General features: G+C 53.3%; 1 protein-coding gene across 1 annotated transcript; it reads right to left on the minus strand.

The window, feature by feature from the left end:
• Positions 1-1,370: 1,370 nt before the first annotated feature.
• Positions 1,371-23,597, minus strand: BACE1 (beta-secretase 1). The gene is made up of 9 exons (XM_058686836.1): positions 22,829-23,597; positions 9,430-9,518; positions 7,733-7,949; positions 7,089-7,226; positions 6,223-6,357; positions 5,152-5,253; positions 4,641-4,790; positions 4,219-4,390; positions 1,371-3,549 (listed from the first exon to the last, which is right to left on the minus strand). The coding sequence occupies exons 1-9, from the start codon at positions 23,087-23,089 to the stop codon at positions 3,308-3,310; spliced, it is 1,506 nt and encodes a 501-aa protein (XP_058542819.1). The 5' UTR covers positions 23,090-23,597; the 3' UTR covers positions 1,371-3,307.

Raw genomic sequence — 23,597 nt, forward strand, 5'->3', positions numbered from 1 at the left:
CCACCTTTGCTTATTGAGCACGTCTGGTTTTTAGGTTTATATGCCTGTGAAAGCTGTGAATCTATTAGACTTTGAATCTTTTCCTATCCTTTTATCTTTACTCCTATAGGAAATGGCTTCAGCTTCCTTCTCTTTTGGAACTGAACGAGAAAAAACTAAGTGTTAATTGAAAGAAATTAACTCCAGGGGAAGGATATCATTATATTATCAACAGCTAAATTTTTCCCATTCTGGGACCTGGACATGCTTACTGGCACTAGTAACACCATCAAGGTAGCAAAGACTTTTCCTTTCAGCTCCAGTGAAATTCTCTCCCCTCTGTTTTGTTCTTTTCCTTCTTTGTCCTTCGTTCCTGCTTAGCAGTCTCTTGGCCATAGACCTTCTCTTCTCTTGCCTTACTTGCTCAGGCTTGTTGACTGTCATCATTTTAAGGAGCTGGACTTCCCAGGACCTCCTGGCATCTTGTAGGGTGATTGAAATGGCCCAAGTACTCCCCTCTGTAGAGGTCAGGTGACCCACTTTCTTTGGTTAATGAAACGTTCATGTCTGCAGGTTGGTAGCTTTCACCAACAGAAGTGTGGCAAAATGGAAGACCACTTCCTTTGTTATTTTCATTTGGGCGATTCATTTTTTATCTTGCAATCAAAAATTTTCTCTCTCATCAACGTTGCAGTGCCCTTTAGTCCACCAGCAATATTTTTCAGTGTCCCCTAAAAATCTGGAAATTAGAAATGGGTATAGAAGCTATTCTCTTTTCCACAAATCTTTGAAGCCAAAGGAATATAGCGAGAAGAAAGGAGGAAGTGGTGGGGGCAGGGGTGGGGGGCTTACCTGCTTCCTAGTAAAAGCCCCTTGAAAGCCAACTATAGCAGGATGACAAATGTTTTGGGGAGCTGTGTGTGGGAGTTGGGGCCTCATTGTTGCTCTTTTCTCTGTCTTGTTCAGAATCAATCAGAAAGCAACATTTAAGTTTTGGTCATCCTCGTTCTCCCTTTTCCCTCTGCCCACTGGCCTGCAGGGATAGAGGCCATGCAGACCAACGGGAAAGGCCTCGAATACAGTGAGTAGAGATGGGACAGTCGCTTTTCAGGAGTTGACTTTAAAAATAGAGCTATATAATACATATTTTTTACAAGCAAGAAGCTGTTGTCAAGATTTTTTTTTTTCCCCACATTTAGAGTTAATAGTTTCAGGGTAGAAAGGAAGGAGCTATAAAAAGAAAAGTAAGTACAAGTTAAAAAAAACAGGACATTGGGACCTCGTAATGAAGGGGTTGAGTTTTATGCCCTGGAAAGAGCTGGGAAAAGGCCAGTTTTCCCCAACATGGGAAGAAATTACAAAACAGAATGTGGCATTTTCATTACACGGTAGCAGTTCTGGAAGTTTATGTACACAGTAAGTTCCGAGCTGGAAACGGACAGTCTCCAGTCTTCCTGACCGTCTTTGTGGTGAGGGGGTGTTCCCAATCAGCCAAAGCAGCACCAAGTGCAAGGGGAATGAAGAGAGCCCAGATAAAGAACTGTGATTCAGTATTCTTGCTTTATTGGTTTATGGCTTGTGGGCAGCTGGCCGAGGCCAGGATCTCCAGAGGCCCTCCTTGTGTTTCCCTTGCCCTCATCAGGTAATTCCACACTCGGCAGGTGGGTCCCACACCTGGAAGCAGTGTGTCGACAAGACAGCAATGGGACCCAGTGGGTGAACCAGGGGACTTCAGATCTTCCCATTAACACTGGTATCACAGTCGACTGTGTTAGAACTGATAGGGAGGAAATGAACTCGGTCCCCACTACCTAGCCCAAGAACCAGCCTGGGTCCCCAAGTACTATCATTAGGAGTGGGGGCGTAGAGAGGAGGATGGGGCGGAGGATGGCCTCCGGGAGCGGATCGGGGGGTGAAGGAAGTGAGGAAGCCTTGGGGCTGCCAGCCTTTCCCCAGCAGCCTTGTTACTGAAGGCAGTAACGCTAGAGCCAGACAGTCCTGTGTTTGTGACACCAGGTATAGGATGCTAGTGCCACTGTCGGCCGCCTCAGCCAGGTTCACGGAGGGGACACCAGAGAGGGAGACAAGGCAACGAAACTGCTCTGTATCACGTGGAGCTCTTACTGCTACTTTACAGCTGAACGGAAGAAGTCCAGGCAGAGGCGTAGGGCGTCCACCCTGTACCTGTTGAATGAATCTCGAGGGCTCTGCTTTCAAGGGTGAAGAGAGGTCTCCTGCCCATCCCTCTCGGCACCTCAGTTGCAGAGCTCCAGAGGGGTAGGGGTCTGGGGAGGGAGCAAACATGGAAGGGGAAGACGAAGCCCGGCCCTGCTACGTTTGCTGTATTCCAATTGCTGTCTTGTAGGGCACCTGGGGCTGAGGGGGGCTGGGAAAGGTGAGTGGTACCCGTCACATGTGGAGTAGAGGGTTCAGGTAGAGACGAGTGGAATGAATAAGGTAGAAATTCATCTGTGAGATGGGACTTCTTAGTGGGCACTTTTCATTTAAGAGCGTTAAAAAGAGCTTTTCGGCTAGGCGAGCCCTTCTTCCCAACTCGCTTCTGGTCAGGCTACAACCACAGAAAAGAAAACGTTGGGTAGCAACACCCATCTTGCAAGATGGCCTTCTGTCTTGGAGATGCAGTCTGAAGCTGGGACTGGCGAGCAGCCGTGGTTCTGCCTTTTCTAGCTCCGATCCCAGCTGTTCCCTGTCTTCTGCGCTCCCCTCGTCTCCTCTTCCACCCGCCCCCGTTTGTACGCATACTCAGTCTAATTACATTTTTGTTTAATTCAAGAGGCAATCTTTGTACCAATGTGAGGCTCGTTTATACGGTCCCTATCACTAAAGCAAATAGCAGACTGTGCATCCGTTCCTACTGACTTTGGCCAGCAGGGAAGCAAGAGTGGCCCTTTCTCTGCCAGGGCAACGCAGACACACACACACTGGGGCGACTCGGCTGTGATGCCACTACTTCTGGAACTAAGAAAAGAAGAATACTTTGGGTTGGAGAATCCAGAGGAATGGTGGGCAGAGGTTCAAGGCTGAAGTGTCAAGCAGCAGGACTTCCCAACTCAGGCTCGAGGTGACCGAGAATAATCCCGCCACCAGAGTACTGCTTTCTTCCCTCTCCTGTTTCCTGTGGGTGCAATCCCCGCCACCCACCTTGCCAGCTTTCCCTCCTTCTCTGTCAAGGCAGAGGCATTTGGTGGGCAGGGGAGGGTCTTGAGGGGTTCCGGCCACCGGTGCCATCTGTGTCTCCTGCTTGTGACCAAAGTGAACCACCACGTGTGGTCCGGGGGAATCTCTTGTCTTCCGCCCGTGGGCCTCCTCACTTCAACAGGGAGATGTCGTCCGCAAAGTCATCGTGTTGATGGCGCAGGCAGCGGAGGCAGCGCCACTGGCACACCATGAGGCACAGTGGCAGCATGAAGAGGGCGCAGATGGCAGCCATGACGTAGGCTATGGTCATGAGGGTTGATTCATCTGTCTGTGGGATGTTGTAGCCACAGTCTTCCATGTCTGGGGTGACGAAAGGGCCTTCCACTGCTGCTGTCCTGAACTCGTCATGCACTGGAGAGAGGGCACACGTCAGTGGGCGGCTCTCATCGTCACAGAGCAGTTTCGCTTATACAACAAAAAGAACTTCCCGATAGGCCTTGAAATTAGCCCCTGAGAAGGCTCTAGCATCTCCTTGCCTGGAGGTATTTAGGGGCCAGACCGAAAGCCCTTGCTAGGGAGAGGCACGCCTCTCCTCCCCACAGGCCAGTGGGAGCAACAGCCCTTTCCTGTATAAGCCTGCGGTAGGAATGGCGCCTAAAAGTCAGTCTTGGGAGTTGCCCAAAAGGCCAGCCCCACGTATACCTGGTAGACTCACCTCTTCGGCCAATACCCACTGGAAAGACCTGGCCACCGATCCTCAAGTAGCCGGCATTCAAGCTCATCACGTAGCAGCTGACCAGGTCACCGTAGGCTCAGCCTGCTGCCCTTGGAGCGAGAGCTTCCCAAGGGCCCGAGGCAGCCCTTGCTGTTGCGGTCTGCAGCAGGGGTCACCGACCCACGCAGGGCTCACCGTGCCAGGCAGCACAGAAAAAGCACAAGCACGCTAGCTTTTGCCCAACGTGTTGGCTCTGCCTTGAGGCAACTGTTACTACCTCCCAGGCTGACAGGGGCCCAGGTATCCTAACTGCTGGACAGCGAGAACACGGGCAGACCGACCCCACCCTCCTGCCTGGCTCTTACCGTGACAAGCACTGACAGCAAAGCCAATTCGTTTCCGGGCCCGATCAAAGACCACGTAGAAGCCCTCCATGATCACAGCTCCCATGACCGTGCCCGTGGAGGACTGTGAGATGGCGAACTTGTAGCAGTCGTCTTGGGACGTGGCCACGTCTTCCACTGGCCGCAGGTATTGCTGGGGACAAACAAGCAAAGAGGGAGAGGCTGTCTTCCTCACTCCAGCCCTCTCCCAGCCTCTGCGTTCCAGGTATCTGTGCCCTCGGGCTGCTCCTCCCTCTGCCATCCCTGAGCTCTGCGCGCTCCGTTTCTGCAAGAGCCCTCTTCCATGGGACGCTCCTCTACTTATTCTTCCACTTGCGAGAGGCCATGCCTGGTCCCTCTCTCCCCGGCTGTACCGTGACCGCTTCCTGGGCTGGGGGACATACCTGTGGAAGGATGGTGATGCGGAAGGACTGATTGGTGACCTCACCCATTAGGTAGAGGGAGATGACTGGGAAAATGTTCCAAGGGGTGGTGCCTGCTTGCCAGCACACCAGCTGCTCCCCCAGCCAAAACCCGTCCGGAAACTTCTCCGTCTATGTGGGCGAGAAAGGGATAGTGATGGGGAAACTGCCTTCTTCCAGCACCTCGCTTCTCCCGCTTTCACGTGACACTTCCCGGGCCCTGTATTTGCTTTTCTGTGGAATACCCGAGCTGGGGGAAGGCACGCTGAAACCCAAGAATCCGGGGAAGACAGAGGGAGGGCGAAGCCAACGCTTTGCACCAGGGGGACCGTGTGATGCGCTAACCGAGACCCAGGAAAGAGACTCGCTTTGAAGGCATTTAAGTACAAGGATCTAAAGGTAGACGACTTGGCTCTTGTTGAGACCTGTGACCTCCACGGACTTCCTCGGACACCACGTCATCTCTCGTACCCCTGCCCTTAGTCCCACTGACCGAGGAGGCTGCCTTGATGGATTTAACGGCGGCTTCAAACACCTTCTTGGGCAAACGAAGGTTGGTGGTGCCACTGTCCACGATGCTCTTGTCGTAGTTGTACTAGGACGGGGAGAGAGGGTTGGAAGAGTCAAAAGCCTTTCTTGATGCCAGGCCCTGGACAGAATCGGAAGGGTGAATCTGACTGCTGGGGGGACATCCTGGCTTCGTACTTCTTAGGAGTAGATCCGTAGGCGAGTTGTTTAGCCTCTGTGCCTCAGTTTCCTCATCTTTAAAATGAGGATAATAATAGTACCTACCTCAAAGAGTTATTTTAAGGATTAAATTAATACATTTGAAGCGCTTAGAATTGTGCCCGGCACATAGGAAGTATCCAGTAAATACTAACTCTTGTTATCTTGGGTGGGGCAGACGTTCTCCAGATCTTGAAAATAAAAATACCTTGTATAGTGCTTTTAACTTTTCGTAGTACTTTTATATCTGTTCTAATTTAACATCATTAAGGATCTAGATAAGGAAGACCCAAATGGTTTAGCTGCTATTTACTGAGTACTGCTATGTGCCAGGCCCTGGGAGAAACAATTTATCCGTTTTTCTCTGTCTTCACCACAGTCTTTGCAAAGCTGTTTTTCCCTCTGTTTTGCAGATGAGGGGACTGAAACGCAAAATAGTAACTTGCCTGAGGGCACGTGGCTCGTAAAAGGCAAAGCTAGAAACCCAGGTTTTTCCAACTCCAAGCTGGACTCTTCCACTTACATCACATGAAGCTGCCTCACCAACAACTTGCCCAAGGCCATCAAGCAAGGCGGTGACTAGAGTCCAGACATGTTCTTTCCCTTCTTAGACCATAATCCACATGGTCCCTGTGAAAGTGCCCTGCCAGTCCCTAGCCCCAAACTTCAGGTCCTGTCGTGTTACCGTTAAGCTCACGACGGTTCTAGGCTCAGCCCCCAACCCTTTCTGCAGGTCCCCTGTACCACTGCTCCGTCCTCCCAACCTCATAACTCAGGGTCTGACCTCATGCTATGTTGCCTCCCCCTTACCTCTCCCTGGTCCCCCTGGTGTCGTTACCTCCTTGCAGTCCATCTTCAGATCCTGCCCGTTGATCTCCACCCGCACAATGATCACCTCGTAGTACCACTCCCGCCGGATGGGTGTGTACCAGAGGCTGCCCGTGTACAGTGAGTGGTCGATACCCCCAATGATCTAGGGAGAAAAGGAGGCAGGTACTCGTGTCCCGGCACAGAGGGACAGGATGTTACCCAGAGACAAAGCCACGGGAGCAGAGATTCCCTGGGCGGGGGGTGGGGGTGGGGGTGGGGGTGGCCAGGCCCTTTACAGGCCACCTTTCTCACCTTCCTGCTTCTCATCAATTCATGTCCCAAAGTGATTTGTAGTTTCTTAAATGTGTTAAGAATGTGTCAGGGGAAGACGTTACAGGACTTTAAATTATTTGTTTCAGAATCTCGCAGCCCTCAATATAAAGTTATTTAAACCTCAACTGGCACAATAAATGTTAAATGAATGATTATTTGCTTCTCTTACAAGTTTTATTTTCTCTGCTTGTTGGAGATGGAGAACCATTCACCAGTTGTCCTAATTAATTAATAAATAGACTTTTAGACTCCTCACATCTCTGCCTTCTGATCATCAGACTAAATAAACTTAATTTGAGAGGTCTCATTTTCATTTCCTTTCAAGTTCCCTAACCATCTCATCCTTTCCAAGTTTACCATAGGCACCTGGAATCATTTCTGGACTAACGCGAGGAAGAAAAGGATGGAAAAAGAAAAACGGAGATGGGGAATACAAAGAGGTTTCTCTTGGTTCTGAGTAGTGGAGCCCAAGAGTGTGGTGGAGCCTTAGAGGGAGGGGAGGCAGGTGGTGCCCACCCCTCTGCCCAGTGCCAGACTGCCCCTCTCTGAGGATCTACTCACCATGCTCCCTCCAACTGAGGCCAGCACTTCTGACTGGTTGAGGGGAAAGCCGGCACCGCAGAGCTGCAGGGAGAAGAGGTTGGGAACGTGGGTCTGCTTTACCAGGGAGTCAAAGAACGGCTCCAGGGAGTCATCGGGCTGTGGAGACAAGGAGTGAATCCTCACACAGAGGCCCTAATGGAAAGAGCCCAGCTTCCTAAACTGGAAGGCCAAAGCAAAAACTTGGGGGATGTTCCTTGGGAAAGACTGTCTTGAAGTACTGAGATTTGGCAGAGAGAGGATTAGCAAGAGACACTGGCAGTACAACCAGGAAAGATCTACAGAATCTTTGATCCCCACATGCTTAACCCGTTTCAGATTTATGGGGCAGGAGGGGGGTGGGGGGGCTGTCTTATTCCTAAGATCTTGGGAGTCGGTAGAAACCAGAGCCTACTCTCGGACCTGTCACAGTATCCCTCGCTATAGTTCTGCCTTCTACAGGGACAAGATTCAGATGGCCACCCCATCCCTGTGTTAACTAATCCTTCCAGCTGATTTGTTTCCCCCCCTCCGTCCTTTCCTCTTCTCTCCAAACCCGTCCCTCTGTGGCATGCAGGGAGTGACACACAGATACAGTGCCCAGGGGTAGGCTTTGTTCCTCTCACCCTGGCAATTTCAGCATAGGCCAGCCCCAGGATGCCCTCCCAGTTGGAGCCATTGATGAAGAACTTGTCTGATTCAGTGATGGCAGCGATGTTGGCACGCACAGTGACGTTGGGGCCGTGGGGGATGCTCACCAGGTCGGTGCCCAGCTCTCCCTCCCACTTGCCCTGGGTGTAGGGCACATACACACCCTTCCGGAGGTCCCGGTACGTGCTGGACCTGTGGAAAGGAGGCAGAGATCTGTGGAGGCAGGACCACAACAAGTGGCATAGGGATCCAGCGTCTCCCCTACTCCCAGATGCCTCCCCTTATGTCCGAGGCATCGTACATAAGGTACTTTCAGACTGCTCAGCAGACCATCCCAGATCAGTCACCCAGATCAGAATGGAAAGCAACCTTGCAAACAGATGACGGGAGCTATTACTGGGGCTCACTCTCCTGTCTCCATAGCTCATACCCCTAGACCTTGAGCTCAGGCCCTGTGAGGAACAAGCCTAGGCTTTGTGTATTGTGCCCGCTGCTGCTGAGGGACAGCTAGTGGGCATCTCTTCCCCCACCCCCCAGCTCCATCAAGCTCCCAGAGAAAAGGAGCCTTTGACTCTTGCTGCCTTGGGACCCGGTGGTACCATCTGAGTGGCAGAGAACGTGCCAGGCGGGGTGAATGTGGAACCTCTCCGGCAAGTTCTTCCAAAGAAAGAATCGGCACAGCCCTCAGCAGAGCAGGTAAGTGAGTATTACACACCACTTGTGTGGAACGTGTTCATGAGCACGTGACCCCTCCCCCCTGTGTTTCATCACGCCACTACCCCAGCCTTGTGTACGTGCTGGAGGGCAGTGATGGGACTGGGACAAGGAGCGGGAATGAATTCCCTTTCGTGGATCCTGACCACGCCCCGTCACTGACTGCTGTCTTCAGACAGGGAGGTTAAAGGTGAAGGAGCCTAAGAAGGCAGAAGATGCCGAAGGTGGCTTTGGCATCTGCCTAGAAGTCCGAGAATAGGATTAAAGGCTCTGCTTACAGATTTACACACACACAGATGCCTCAGACATTAGATGTCCTCTCGCCGCTTCTTGCTTTTGTGCTAAGGAGGCTCCCACGTCATCCTTCTCTGCCTCTCACCTTAAAAACCCACATCGACCCTCCCTGCCACCAGCTAGCTACGTCCAGCCGCTGGAACTCTGGACGGTGCAGGGAGACATTTTGGCTTTCAGTCCCTGATATGGGTCTGGGCAGTGGGGCTTATGGAAGGTTCTTCCTTCCCTCCCTTGAACCGTGCAGTACCACCAGGAGTAGCCCCCGGCGGGGAGCACAGTGAAGGGAGCCGTCACTGCAGCCTGCTCAGCCTGGACTGAGTGAGTCGGTGTTGCCGGAAACCTGAGAGCCACTGAAGGGACCGGGGTTGGGCAGGCTGGGATGACGTCTCCACGTCTCCCAATTCAGGCAGAGAGAAGAAGACTCTTGGGTTGGGAACTGGGGGGCTCCTCTGCTTCCTGCTTCCCTCCCCAAGGAGGCTGCCTTTGTCTCTGTACTGAATGAAGCCTCCCTTTTCCCAGAGTAAACCCCCTCACATCCCCCCTCTCCACTCCTCTCTCTTGGAAAGGTTCCGAGGAGCTCATCTTTCTCCCCAAAGCCCTCCCCTGACCCTTCTGGACCCTGGATCGTTGGGAAGGGTTCTCTCTAGCTCTCCCCAGGACTCACAGCTGCCTCTGGTAGTAGCGGTGCAGGAAAGGGTGGGGGGAAGCCCCCACTGCAAAGTTACTGCTGCCCGTGTCCACCAGGATGTTGAGCTGTCAGAGAAAGGGGAGAGAAAGATGTCATCCACACGAGGCTCTGGGCTCGCCACCTCCTTTGTCCTTCACCCCACCGGCAATAGACTCTCCCTCTGGCAGGTCCCGGTGAAACTTCTACCACGGGGGACAGAACAGCCTGGCCCCTGCTACCACCATGACCACAGACGGAATATGGCCTCCTGTGCCGTTCTCAGCCTGGCCTCGTGTCTGCTCCTGCCTCCTCCGCGGCATCCCAACATTTCCTGTGTTGCCAGAGCCACGTTATCTCTGTGGTTTTCATTCCTCTTGGTCTCTACTGTCAGACTGCCCTTACCCACTTCATGTTCCTATCTGGTCGTGTCTGCAGAGCTTGCCCCTTCCCTCCTTTTCCAGTCCTCCTAGGGAGCAGATCACCCAGCAGGCGGCTGGGCTCACATCCCCGTGCAGCCCAGAAATGCTATTCTAGGAGCTGGCACGGGCAAGGGAAGCTGCGGGGACCAGGGCGGCGTGTTGGTGCCCACATGTTTCTGACCCTGCCTGCCAGAATGTGGCTCCCCAAGAAGGGCTCCCCTCCTGTCTCCGAGGTGACACAGGCCTAGGAGTCCTGCTCTCAGAAATAGTAGGAAGCCAGGAGCCCACGCCGACGTCCCGGTAAAAACCCATCTTGTCAGGGCCCTGGGTTTTGGCTAAATGAATACAGACAGGTGTCTTCTTGGTGTGCAGCTCCTTCTAGTGTTTCTACTTTTCTCAACCCTCCTTTCTCCTTTGGCGGCCTGATCCGTCCCTCAGTCAGTCCAGAGCCACATCTTGAATATCTTAACTGTATCCTCACAGGCAAAGAGAGGCAACGCCTCTGTCCTCAGAAGCACGGTTCCCCAAGAACTGACCCTCTTTTGCTGACTTTTCATGCCCATCTCCTCTTCTCCCCTGACCTCAGGGCTCTGTCATTCCCGTGTCCTCTCTCCTCGGGGCGGTGAAGTCAGCTGACCTCAGTTGTGGTGCAGGCTCTGACCTTGTCACCTTGGGCAAGTCACCGTGCTCCTCTAGGCTTCAGTTTCCTCCTCTGCCAGATCCTCTGGCTCCTTCTTGCTCTCAGTGGTCCTTGTGGCTCCGCTGACCGCACCTCCCCAGCACCTGCTTAGGCCTCCTGGCCTCCCTGTGTCCCCAAAGACCCTTCTCTAGGGCCGTCTGTCCCCCCCCCCCCCCCCCCCCGCCCAACGCCCTCTGACCCTGCCTCCGCCCTCCTTCCCAGCCCCTTCTCCCCCCTGGTTCCCATTTCCCACCCCTGCCCTTCCTCCCCCACCTCTCCCCCGGCCCTCTCCAGGGTCTCTGGGCAGCCGCCGCCGGCTCCAGATGCTGTGCTTTCAGAATCAATAGAGCTGGAGGCACAGCAGTTCAGATTTCAGTCAACCAGGTTAATGATTAAAAAGGCTTCTCCCCACCTACTCCCTGGAGCCCCTCCCCCACCCGCTAGGACTCTGCTCCCAGGCACTAGGGTTGGCCTCATTCTTAGGGATCCCTATTATCACTGGGCCCCAAAGAATGGTCCCCATAGCTGTGCAAGAGAGGGCTCCCTGGAATGTGTGCCTGGCTGGCTCTAGGAAACCGGCCACCTGGGCTTTTCTTCCTGAGGTCCCAGCTGGTCCAGGCCTCCCCCTCTACTCTCCCCTCCTGAGAACCTCTCCCTCCCTAACCAGGAGGCCCAGTCACTCCTGTCCTTCTGGGCCCACCCTTTCTCCCCGTCTGAGGAAGGCCCCTCCCTTCCACTTCAAAGGGGGTCAAGCCCAGAGCCCGATGACCCCCACCCACTCCCACACTAGGAATTCGGGCCACCACAGCCCTGTCCGCCACCTGCTCTCCATCCGCCACAAACAATGGGAAACCAACATAAATGGCCGAGATTCCCTCCTGAGCAAACGTCCAACTATCTGCTCTTTGCCAAGCGCTCCTGGCTTCTGAGAGAGGCGGTTCTTGGTCCCGCCCTCCCAACACTTCTCACTCGAGCCCCAGAGCAGACTCTCTCTCTTTCCTGCTCCCTGTGGAGGGCTCTCATGGGGCAGGCGCTTCAGGCAGCAGAGCCACCACCCGGGATGCAACAGGGCAGGTAAGGGCAGCCTGGAAGAGGCGGGTTGGAGCGAAGGGGTTTCCAGCGGTCACACCTCCAGAGCGAGGCCTCGCCTCTTACTGCCCCGGAACAGAGGCCGAGGCCGGCAGATGAGACCTCCCTGGCCCCCACAGCCAGTCACCGCCACCTGCCCGCTGCTGCGCCCACCTGTCCTTCCCCTCGGCTGCCCCTGCCCGGCTCCCTGCCTCTCCCTCAGGTACGTTCGCCCTTGTACAACCACCCCAACCCCAGTCTGGGTTCCTCCCATTGGCATTTACAACTGCTGGAGTTTCTCCATTAAAAAAAAAAAACCTTCCTCAATCTCACATCCACCTCCAGCCACCATCCCCTCCCTCACAACCCAAGTTTGCAGCCAAGCTGTCTTCTTTCTTCACCTCCCACTCGTTCCTCAACCCATCCTAAAACGGGTCCTCCTCTGCCCCTCCCTCCACTACAGAACAGCCCTTACTACAGCCGGCAAAGGTTTCAAATACAAAAGACGTGTTTCACATCCGTTCCCATCTGACTGTGAGGACTTGCTTCTCCCTCCTAGACACACTCTTCCCTGCCACCCCGTCCCGTGAGTGTCCTCCCCATCTCTGACCAGATCTCCTCTGGTCCGCTCTGCAAGCTCACTTCTCAAGGCTCGGGCTCCGGCCCTCTTCCTCTCAGGCCCTACCCTCCCTCTGCCACCTCCCCTGTGGCCACAGCTCCAAGTATCACCTCTGCCCCCGAGCTGATAGCCCGAAGCCCTTTCCTCCCCTTTGAGCTCCAGAAGCACATAAGCAACGTCCTCAAAGTCACCTCAAGTTCAGGATGTCTAAAACTGACCTTCCACGGTCCCACCCGTTTGTCTCTCCTCAGCCTTCCCCGTGTCAGTGGATGGCGTCACCATCCATCTGTTCTCTCTCTAAGTCAGCAACTGGGGGGGGGACATCCTAACACCTTCCTCTTCTTCACATCTCCATCCGATGCATCAAGTCCTGTCCAGTTAACCTTCTCAAAAGTCTCTGGAATTTACTCATTTCTCGCCACCTCCCTTGCCACCCTTGGGCCAAGCTTTCATCACCTCATTCTGGAATATCACAATAGCTTCTCAACTGGTTTTGGCACATTCGCCCTGGACCTCTCCAACCTGTCTCTGCACTGTGGCTAGGGTGGTCTTTTCCAAGTGCAGATTTGACTATGTTGCCCTCCCATGTCAATCGATTCCCCCTGCTATGGAAATAAAAAATGTAAGCTTTCACATTTCCTGCAGGGCCCTTCCTTGTCCGGCCCTGCCTGCACAGCCAGCCTCGTTTGTCCTGTACTTCCCAGCCCCTGGCCCACTAGCTCATTGGAGGGCCTCAAACCAGCCACGGTCCTCCCCTCGAAGACAGACGCGAAGGTCCTTCACTGTGCCCAGACATCTTCCTTCTCGCTGGCAAGTCTGTCTACTCATCTGTCATCCCGCAGTCCGAGCTCAGAAGGGACTACCTCCTCGCGGGGAAAGACCAGGTCATTGTCTCTTATTAAAATGCCTCCCTTGGGGCGCCTGGGTGGCGCAGTCGGTTAAGCGGCCGACTTCAGCCAGGTCACGATCTCGCGGTCTGTGAGTTCGAGCCCCGCGTCAGGCTCTGGGCTGATGGCTCGGAGCCTGGAGCCTGTTTCCGATTCTGTCTCCCTCTCTCTCTGCCCCTCCCCCGTTCATGCTCTGTCTCTGTCTGTCCCAAAAATAAATAAAAAACATTAAAAAAAAAAAAAAAAAAAAAATGCCTCCCTAGAACGTGTCACTCTGTCACGTCACATTGAATCTCACCTCCCTGGTATCTAATTTTTCAAAAAATCCGCATCGTGTCCCTAATGGGTATCACGGTACCTGGCAATAAGTAGTTCTTGAATTAACGTTAAAGGAAAGAAAAGGGGAAAGAGCTACTCTATCCTGTTTTTTGGATGACGGAGAGAGCCCTCAGTGGCTCCCCAGCTGTGGGTGTTTGTAGGTGTAGCTTGAGCTCAGACCCGTCTTCCTCTCACCGGCCCCCGGGTTTGACTTGGGATACAAGTGGTAGTAGCCTGGGGTCCTGGAGCCATCTTCTTCCCCAACCCTTGGGGCAGGCTGACCCAGGAGTCTCTGTAGCTATTATATTTTAGATTCCCAGGAGATCACAGCCTGGGGTCAGGGCTAGGTCACTGCCAATCACTTAACAAACAAATGCTCCCCCACCCCATCACCGGGGCCTCTGAGGGAAGGCAGCTTCATGGAAGTGCTAACAAGCCCCACAGGGAGAGGCACACCTGCCCATTTCACTCTGCAGGCCAGGCTCCCCAAGAGAAGTTTTCAGCAAAAGACCTTGGGTGATGAGATAGATATGGAGCGGGTGGGTTGGTGAGTTCTTTGTTCTCCAAATCTCACCTGTCTTGGCCCCAGCCCTCAGCAGACAGGGATAGCTTAGATTCTTCTGGATGAAAAGAGCCTTCAGGGGTCATCTGTCCATCAGCCTAGACAGATTCTGAAAGACCAACTCTGAAAGGTCTCTGGTTACTAAGATCTACAACCTGGTCTGGTAGTCTATCCCAGGGCCCTAGGAGGGGGCTTTAACTCGGCTTCTTCCTATCAAAGAGGAAGTCTCTTTCCTTGTGTGTGGGCCTCTACTCTTGTCTAATAAGCATTTTAGCAAAAGCTGGGATTGGAAGGCTTTCTCCCATTTTACAGAGAAGGAAACGGGCACCTGGAGCGAGCGGGCAATTTGACCCATCTAACGCAATAAGCCACAAAGCTAGACAAGAACCCCTTGGTTCTGACCAACTCCATGTCTGGTGTTTCATTTCTTGACCTTCCCGTCTTTCATTTGGAGAGGAAGTAGATGGTAGGTTGCTACACTGATCAATCACGCTTTCCTGTATCCATGTCTTTGTGTGATCCCCTGTGACATCGACTCGAGGCTTGGCCATGTGATTGCTGTAACCAGTGGAGCGTCAGTAAGGGGGGAAAGCAGAGGCTTGATAAGGGCCTGTGCACTGGGGAATGTGCACCGGCCTCTTGGAATGCCTCCCTGATATTGTATGTGGAGAAGCTCCGTCTTGTCTCCTTGAAGATGAAAAGACTTCATGGAGAGGGAGGTCCAGCAGGCCCAGCTTTGTCCGGGCCCCCGCTGACCCACCTGCTGAACGCAGCCACGTGAGTGAGTCCAGGTAAAACCTGGAGAAGAGCCACTAGTGAACCCACGGAATCCTGACAAACAAAATGGCTCTTGTTTTCAGCCACCATGTTTTGGAGTAGTTTGTTAGCATCAGATAACAGATCCACTATCCGAATTAAATCCCGAAAACCCCGTCCTCGGGGGCATCTCACCAACCATAGGTCAACCCTGATGAACGTTTCTTGTCACTTGTTCCCCCCACCCCCCCACCATGCTTCTCAAACGCATCATGATCTCAAATGCACGATGGCCTCTGCACTTTCGCATATCCTGTTTCCTAGGCCTAGAACATTCTCTCCATGTTTTGTCTAATTTCTCTTTGTCTTTCAAGGCACAGTGTAAATATCCTTTCTCCCAAAGGTCTTGCCGTGATGCCCTCAGCCAAGGTAAGGCTCCTTCTCTTGCAGGTCCTCAGTAACACCGGTGCTTACTTGTATATCACTCATCTTATCTCATGTCTGCCTCCCACACTATGAGCTCTGCACAAGGGTGGGGAGCACTTCTGTATCCTTATCATCATATTCTTCCCTAGCGCTCAGCAGGTGCTCCATAATGACTTTTTTCCACAATGACAGTAATTGCCTCATTTCCTATAGTTCTCTGTGACCCTACAGACTCTTGCTATTAACTCTCAGCCCCGGGGTCCTTGCAGGGGTGATTTCAGCCTGGTACCATGAATGGTGACAGTGACCGTGGATGCCCACTATATCCATGAAATTGACTAGATTATCTACCCAGGTTCTTAGAGCAATGGTAGTGACTTCAGGACTCGGTCCTAGACCTTTGAGTCAGCTTCGTCTGCTTTCCCGAGGGGACATTCCCAGACCCGAGCTTGCCCAAGGCTGAGAAAAGGGGGCAAGGAAGGACAAGAGGATCCTAACGTCAGCAGCTGGCAGTGGCCGAGGGCCAACAGAGCACACAGCTCCTGCCCCCAACCGAGTCCAGCGATTGGATCCTGTCCAGGTTCCCTCCGCCTTGACCAAATCAGCTGATCCACTGGAAATTCTTTCCCTAGACATACCCTTGCTTTCCATTTCTCTCTCCAGGCTGAAGCTGATAATCGATACCTGGGAGCAAGCAGCCTGCCGGGTACCACTTACCCTACCTTGGGCTGTTTTTTTTTTTTTTTTTTTTTTTTTTAGAGGAATCCAAAGGTGGCTGGGTCATCCCAAACCTTATTTAGTGCACCTTTCTCCCTTTAGACAGGATGTTCCATTTCCCCCAGGGTCAAACCCAACTCAACTAATATTTATCAAGGCTTCCTATTCAGCGAGATGATGGTTGTGAACGGTCAAAAAATGTACATGTCTGTTCTTAAAGAACAGATCTAAGACAATGGTTTTTCAAACTTTTTTTTTTTTTTTTTTTTTTTTTAAGCAGCAGAACTCTTTTCCAACTTTATGCAGGATCTCAATATACCAAAGAGAAAAAAATAAGAATTGTTCTTTGGGAGGGAGAGGTTTACTTCCTTTGTCCCTCTCACCTCCTGTGGTGGCTCTTGAGGCAGCTCTTGAACACCTCCAGCATCCACAGAACCCACCTGGAAACCCGCTGGTCTGGGAGGGATCATAGCAGCTATTGGCTACCTGCTTTTCATTGGCAGACAGTAAGTCCTTCCTACCGTCTAATCATGTCCTGCCCACAGGTGACAGTTGCTTTCATCTTCTTTTGGTCTGTCCTCAGTTGAAAATACAGCTGATCTCTGGCATAAGCCCACTTTGCTCCAGGGCACCTGGGTCATGCTCAGTACAGGCTTGTTTGTTTGAGCCACTGGGAGATGCTGTGGTTCACGCCTTGAGCTATTTGGCAAGAGCTCCACAGGCACTGGGAAAGAATTGGTGGGGTTCGCCAGCCCCGAGAGGCCAATGCGGTCTGGACACGGGGGTTACAGCGGGCAGTAGAGAGAGAAGCCACAGGTTGGTACAGTCCAGGAGACCTGGTGAAAGAGGACAGGCTGGGGTGGCAGGGGCAGGGAGCTCCGTGGCTTTGTCAGAGTCTGTGGGGAAAAAGACCAAGGAGTCCTAGCTCCCCCATGTCAGCCCTCAAGACTACTGATTCGTCATTCCCCTAGAGGGAGCACCTCCGCCCTCTCAGGATTCACTGGCTGCAGCACCTGAGGATGTGGCAGAAGGGCATCAGTGAATGTTTCCCAGCCCTCTGGGCCCATCCTGCCAGAGGCGGCTCAGGGCAGTTCTAGGACCAGGAAAATGGTCTGGCTCCCACCTAGAATTCTCCACTGCCCAGGCCCCCAAGAGACATGTTCCCAGCAGAGAAGATAGTTGTCTGGTAGGGGAGCTTCCCTGAGACATGTTTCTCTTCCTGGATTTGCAACCAGAATTTTCTGCTTAGATCTTTTTTAGAGACACCCAAGAAGGGTTCCTGACAGTCTTTCCCCTACCCCCCACCTGCAGCTAAACTCTTTCTTTCCTGACCTGGGGAGGCAGAGGAGGAGAAGTGTGTGAAATGAGTGTGAGGGTCCCAGCAAAGCCCTCTTATGCAACCTGAAGCCAGTTGTGGTCTCAGGGACTGGGTGGAAACTTAGAAGTGGGATCTTGTCTAATCTTGCCTTGTCTAATTTGGATGGTGGTTCTTTGAGACCAATGTTTTTCAACCTTTTTAGTACTGGAAGGAAGGAAGGAAGGAAGGAAGGAAGGAAGGAAGGAAGATGGAGGAAGGAGGAAGGGAAGGATTGTTCTGGAATTCCACTGTATAAAACCAAGAAAAGCTCATTTAGGAGCAGGGAGAAGGGGGGAGGGTTTGGTGATGGGAGGGGTGAAAGGTCCAAAGTCTTTACCTCTTACCTTCTCCTAACCTTCTCCTTCATCCTTGGGTCCCTTTATAGAATCTCACAAATCACAGTTTGAAAACCATTTTAGGGAGGGGAGGTGGAAAACCATTTGACCCTTCTTGGTTTCTGAGACCCTGAACCCTCGTGGTTTTCTACTTCTCTGATCTCTATTTCTATTGCTCCCTTGAGCTCCAGTCTACGTTCAATATTCTTGTCCTAGTCATTTCTCTCCCCCGTTTTCCCTCCGTTGTCTCAAAGAACAAGTTTGCTAACTTGGCTTCCAGACCACCTCTCTGCAGGTGACTCCTGAGTCTACCTGTCCGGTCATAACCCCTCACCTGGTTTCCAGATCCCCATGCTCAGCTGGTTGCTAGATTCATCAATAAGAATGGTCTACCGGCATCTCGGAGGCAACCACACGTCTTAGACTGGAGAACACTGGAAAGAACCCAGGATTTGGGCTTGGAGTCCAAACACCTGGATTTGAAACTTGGCCGTGTCTTCCTTAGCGGAGTCTCTTTGGACAAACCACTTAGTCTGTCTGAGCCTTAGTTTCCTCACCCCCCAAATGAACATGCTAGTACTTCTCCCTTGCAATGAAAGCAGGATCATAAACGTGGAATTTTGATGAACTATATTGTGCTTTAAAGTTTGCTCCTTTTGCTGTGTTCCCTGACGCCACAGAGAGGTCACAGGGAAGGGAATCTCGTCTCTTCCCTCTCCCTCCCCAGGAGCAGAGAACACCTGCTTGAACTGACACGTGAATGCTGGATCTCTGAGGACTTCTTTCTATCCTTGCTGCCACCGGCGTCTTTCAGGCCCTCGTGTCTGACTGAGGGCCTTGCCTCAGGCTCTAGACTATCCCGCTATGCTCCACACTGGAGTTGTTTTCCTAGAACCCACACCACACTGGACCACTCCCCTTCTCATATACTCAAAAGGACTCCCGACTGCCTGCAAAGCACAACCCAACCTCCACTCAGCCTCACAGCGCCCCTGCCATACAACTTTCAGCTTCTCAGCCCAGCTCATCGCCTCTCTCCATGAAGCGTCCCCCCACCCGCCCCCCGCCACCCCATCTCCAAATAGCAAAGCTTTCTCATCTTTCTAGGCCATACTCAAATGCTCCCTTTTCCAGCAAGCCTTTCCCAACACCCTGTCAGTAGTAGCCGCTTCTTTCTTTGCACCTTCAATGCCTCCCTGTTCTTCTCTTTGTACCAAATGCGTTCGGTCTCATATGCTGTTTAGCTGTTTATATGTCTGTGTCTCACACTGGACTGCAAGTTCTCCAAGGGCTAAGACCATGACATTATTTTTCTCTTCTGCTCACAGTAGGTGCTCAAGAAACATTTGTTAAACTGCACTGACTACCACCAGATCTCAAACCTCACAAGTATTATCCTGGGCTTGGACACTGATGCTCATCCCATTATAATGAGATGATACCTTCCACTTAAGCGAAAAGGATGAATGGGTTTCTTTCTCCACAAGCTCCTGTTCTGCACTTATAAGCACCCATCGAGAGTTCTATTAGTCTGTCCTACACTTTATTCACTCACTCAATGTTTTTTAGGTGCATGTTCTGCATCTGGCACTATCATAGATATTAGATAAGAGAAATAAGACATTGCAAAAAAAAATTTTTTTTTCCCAGAAGACCTTGTCCTCAAGAGCTTGATGTTCTGAGGGGGAAACAAACACAAAAACGCCATAATATGATCTTCTAAGTGTAATGAGGGAGACAGGAGAGGGTGTCCCGGCAGAATGAAAAGAAATGGTCGTGCTAAGCCCTCTCTTCTCCCCCAAGATACCCAGCCAGGTGGCATGGCAGAGTAGAAAGATCCAGGTGAGAGAGGGTCTCAGCTTACTGGCCTGTCTTCTGGCCAATTGTTTAAATTTTCAGTCCCCATTTCTTTTGCTGGAACTTGTGAGTGATAGGACCATTTTTATATGTTGCAGGAAGGACTGTAAAGAACAAAATAACCTATACAGAATATATTTGAAAACTTTACATAAACTACAACCATAAAGACAAGTGTACATTTGTCCACCGTTACTGAATAAACCAGCCCCTCCTGCCCACCTTCCTGGTCCCTCAAATGGTCTCGTATCCTCCCAGATCAGAATCCTGAAATCACCCCTGATGTCTTCTTCCTCACCCTTCATGCCAGTGTCACCAAGCCCTGTTCAGCTGTCCTGGAATGTCCCTGCATCCTGGTCTTCTCTTCCCTTTCCACCTTATCATGGCCCCATGCTGCCCTTGCCACAGTGCCTCACACCCAGACTGTTGTGACAGAGCCTCCTGCCCTTGTACCTCTCAGTTCTATTCTTCCTAAAATTCAGATGTCTCTTCCTAAAAGATTGCTTTTTCTATGTCATTCCCTTGTACAAATAAACTCAAGCTTCCCCCTATATCTGCAGACTGAAGTCTAAACCTTATAGCTTCATGTTGAAGGCTTTTGGCAATTCGGCTCTATCCTATTTACCCAAATCTGTAGCATTAACCAGACTGGCTTTTCACTGCCTCCTGAACAAACATGCATGAGCCCAGACACACGTCTCATTTTCTCATTCGTTGCGGCTTCTTCTGGTCTCAGGGACCCAGGCTAAGGATGGGAAGAAGTGGACATTCAAGTTAAGTGCAGTTACAGTTGTGTGGGACAGGTACCATTTCCCCACCGGGAACAGCTTCCCCTCTCCTAGCCATCCTTCAAGACCATGCTCACAGCACACCTCCTCCAGGAGGCTTTCCTTGATTTTACCTCCTGAACACCTAAAGCACTCACTCTTCGAACTACTGCGGATCAGTGCTTCTTGAGCTTGAGCCAGGGCCCCTGAAATTCCAACTCAGTAAGTCTGGGGTGGGGCCAGAGAAGTTATGTTTGTAATAGGCTCTGGTGGCAAAGGTCTCAGTGCTGCTTTGAATTACCTCGTACTGGCACTTACGCTTTCACTCTCTATACTCCTCGTGGGCAGAAAACCTATCCCCTGTCTCCCTGAGGATCAGCTCTCAACCCCCCCACCTAATCACCTGGCATACGGAAAGTGCTCCCCAAGTCCCACTTCTCCTTGTTCAGAGCACCCCGCCAACCACATTCTCATCTGCTCACAACAGCCCCACCAGGCGAAGGGAAAGGGCCTCCTTCTCGAAACTGCTGGGGAGGGAATCAAAGTCACCACAGAGCACAGACCGGCTGGCATTGGCTCGTGTTCACAGCCATAGAGCAACCCAGAGTCTCTCTAACTGTGGGCTCCCTGGCAATGGTTCCTTGGGCCGGTGTTCAACTGTAGGCCCACTTTCCCTTTCTAGGAAGGAGAGGGAAGGAACTGACATTCGTCGGGCAATTACTCTCTGCCAATTTCTGGACTGGGGGATGTACACACTATCTCAGGGGGCCGGGGAAGTACAGTAACTGGTCCCTCAGTCCTGTGTGTGTAAAATATGGTGGCCCAGAGCTCCCAAGTTCTTGTGCTTCCTTGCATAGCACAGAAGAGAGAGATGTGGCCAGAGAAGTTAGCAGAAAGTGACTTCTATTAACTGGAGGTCACCTGTGTCCGCGTGCATTGTCCAAGGTGATTTCCCCTACAAGGTCCCATTTAACCCTTGCAAAGGGGATCTCCTTTCACCCATTTTGAAGAACAAGGCAATAGCCTCAGAGAGGTTGCTTAATTTGCCCCAGGATACACAACTGAGAAAAGGAAAAGCTGCCGGCTATACGGCTGGAATTCCTGGTCTGTCTGGTGGATCCAAAGCCCCCTCCATCGTGTGTCCATGCCCCAGGCTGTAACAGGGCTTACACAGCCTATCAGTAGCAGATCAGGGAGTGGGTTGCAGGTCTCTGCACCCCCCCTGCTACCTGAGAGTACCTGCCCAGGCTGCTAGGGGCCTATCCTCACACGGATTTGAGACTGTTTCTGGGGAAGTTATCATGCACCGGAAAGAGAAGGGGTCCGTAGGGGAGACCGGAGCCTTGGATGAGCTGGGGAGGTAGGACGTAGGCCTGGGTGGCAGGGACCTAGGAAGAATTGCTTCCATCAGGTAACTGGGGGGCAGAGGTTTGCGTCTCTCCCAGATCCAGTGTAAGAGCTGTCTGAGAAGTTCAAGAGAAGTGTGGCTGTTCCCTCTAAACACACTCCCACCTTCACGGACCCTCCCAAGGACGGGCCTCCCGACAACAGATCCCACAGATCCGGGGGGAGGGGGGTGCCTCACAGAAATGTGCAGGCTCGGATTCAAGGTGACACACACCAGCACATGCAGAACCATCCCGCCACCCGTGCCCAGGCCCACCCCCGGAGGAGGCAAATGTGCACAGAGGGCAGCAGCCACGACACCCCACCCACACAGGCACAGAAGGTGCATCCTCCCCCAGCCACCTTGGAGGTGCCGCGAAGGACTGGAAGGATGGGGAGAGCTGGCAGTGTTTTCTCCACCGCCGCCGGGCTGCCTTCACCCCTCCTCCCGCGCCTATCAGCTTGTGGAAGGAGTGTCATTCTTAGAAGGGGGCTCTGGCTCCAGGGCTGCGGTTTGTCCTTTCCCCTGGCTCAGTTCAGTCCCCTCTGGCCTGTGCTGCGCGTGGCTTTGGGGGGAGGAGGAGGGGCCGGAGTGCAGGAAGCACAGGGGGAAGGGGAGGGAGGGCCTGGGGAAGCCAGAGTCTGTCTGGGGCTTCTGAGCTGGAGTGGCAGTCAGGAGGAGCTGGGAAACCCCGCTTTGCTGTCCCTGTGGCTGCCCAGACTTTGGGAGCAAGGGGTTTATTCAGCTCGTGTCAGGGTTCCTGGGTCCTCAAGGTGCTGGGAACCATGGTCAGAACCCCAGGTTCCCAGAACACCAGAGGAGGGGAGAGGGTTGGGTGACCAAGATCCAGAGTGCTGGGGTGGGGAGACTCAGACTTGGCAGGGCTGACACCTGTTCACAGCATCCCTATTGCCTGGACCCTTCCCCGCGCCAGCAACCCCCCACCCCGCTCCCGAGTCTTTCTCTTGCCCCAAATCCTTACTGAGGAGTGTGCATGTGGGATTGGGGGTGAGGGGAAGACACTCAGATGAGGGAGGCCGGGGAAGCCTGTGAGGGGAAGGGAGGTGGGAAAGGGGAACTTCGGGGTGACTGCTGCCAATAGGATCCCAGAGGGAATATCTGAGGGGAGGTCCCTCCTGCCCACACCATCCGGCCCATTTTAGCGGGGCCCAGCATGCTGCACCCCCCTCTCTCCCCTCTGCTCCTGCAGGGAGGAGGGGAGGGCTGGCCTGGAGCCCTTACCGTCTGTGGGGGGCTGCCCACGGTCATCTCCACGTAGTAGCCCTGACCGGACTTGCCCCTCAGGTTGTCCACCATCTCCACAAAGCTGCCCCTCCGGCCCGGCTCCTCTTGTTCCTCGTCGGTCTCCCGGGGCAGCCGCAGCCCCAGGGGGGCCCCCCCTAGCCCGCTTCGCAGGGGCAGCCGGATGCCAGGCTGGGTGCAGCGGGCAGGCAGCATTCCCGAGCTCATCCACAGCAGGAGCCAGGGCAGTGTTTGGGCCATGGTGGGCCTGGCCTTTGGGGCCCTCTGGGCTCACCCTGGGACCACGTCCGGCTCTGTTGCCTGCCCCCAACTCCGGGTGCTGGTGGTGGCTGCTCAGGAGAGTGAGCTGCGAGGCATCGGGGCTCCAGAGCCTGCAGGCCCCTCGGCCGGCCCCCCGGCGCCGTGTGTGGGGGGATCGGGCAGGAGAAATCCGCAGACGGAGAGAGGAGGAGACGGATCCGAAGCCGGCTACATCTGGCCAGCGGCGCCCAGCCTCAGCAGAGGTCTGGGAGAGGACGGCTCAGGCTCGGCGGGAGGCGGGGAGGGGCGGGCATGGCAGGTCGGCGGCCGCTGGCTTCTCGGTCCTCCCCCTGGGTGGGCGGCGGTGCAAGGCTCAGGGGGCTCCGGGGGCGCCCGCAGCTGCGTGTGCTGCTCAGGCCACCATAATCCGGCTCTCAGCTCCCAGGCAGCCCGGGGAGGCGGAAAGACTTGTGGCGGCGGCTGTCAAAGCCAAAGGGTTTTCACTCTT

Source organism: Neofelis nebulosa, chromosome 10, assembly GCF_028018385.1.
Source record: "Neofelis nebulosa isolate mNeoNeb1 chromosome 10, mNeoNeb1.pri, whole genome shotgun sequence".
Classification (NCBI taxonomy): domain Eukaryota; kingdom Metazoa; phylum Chordata; class Mammalia; order Carnivora; family Felidae; genus Neofelis; species Neofelis nebulosa.

Bases quoted from the DNA above. Each gene is read 5' to 3' on its own strand.
- BACE1 (XM_058686836.1), bottom strand. From the start codon at position 23,089: ATGGCCCAAACACTGCCCTGGCTCCTGCTGTGGATGAGCTCGGGAATG. The intron at 7,950-9,429 runs GTGAGTCCTGGG...TCCTTTCCACAG, and splicing joins CGCTACTACCAGAGGCAGCT to GTCCAGCACGTACCGGGACC. The intron at 7,227-7,732 runs GTGAGAGGAACA...TTGTCTCCACAG, and splicing joins CCTATGCTGAAATTGCCAGG to CCCGATGACTCCCTGGAGCC.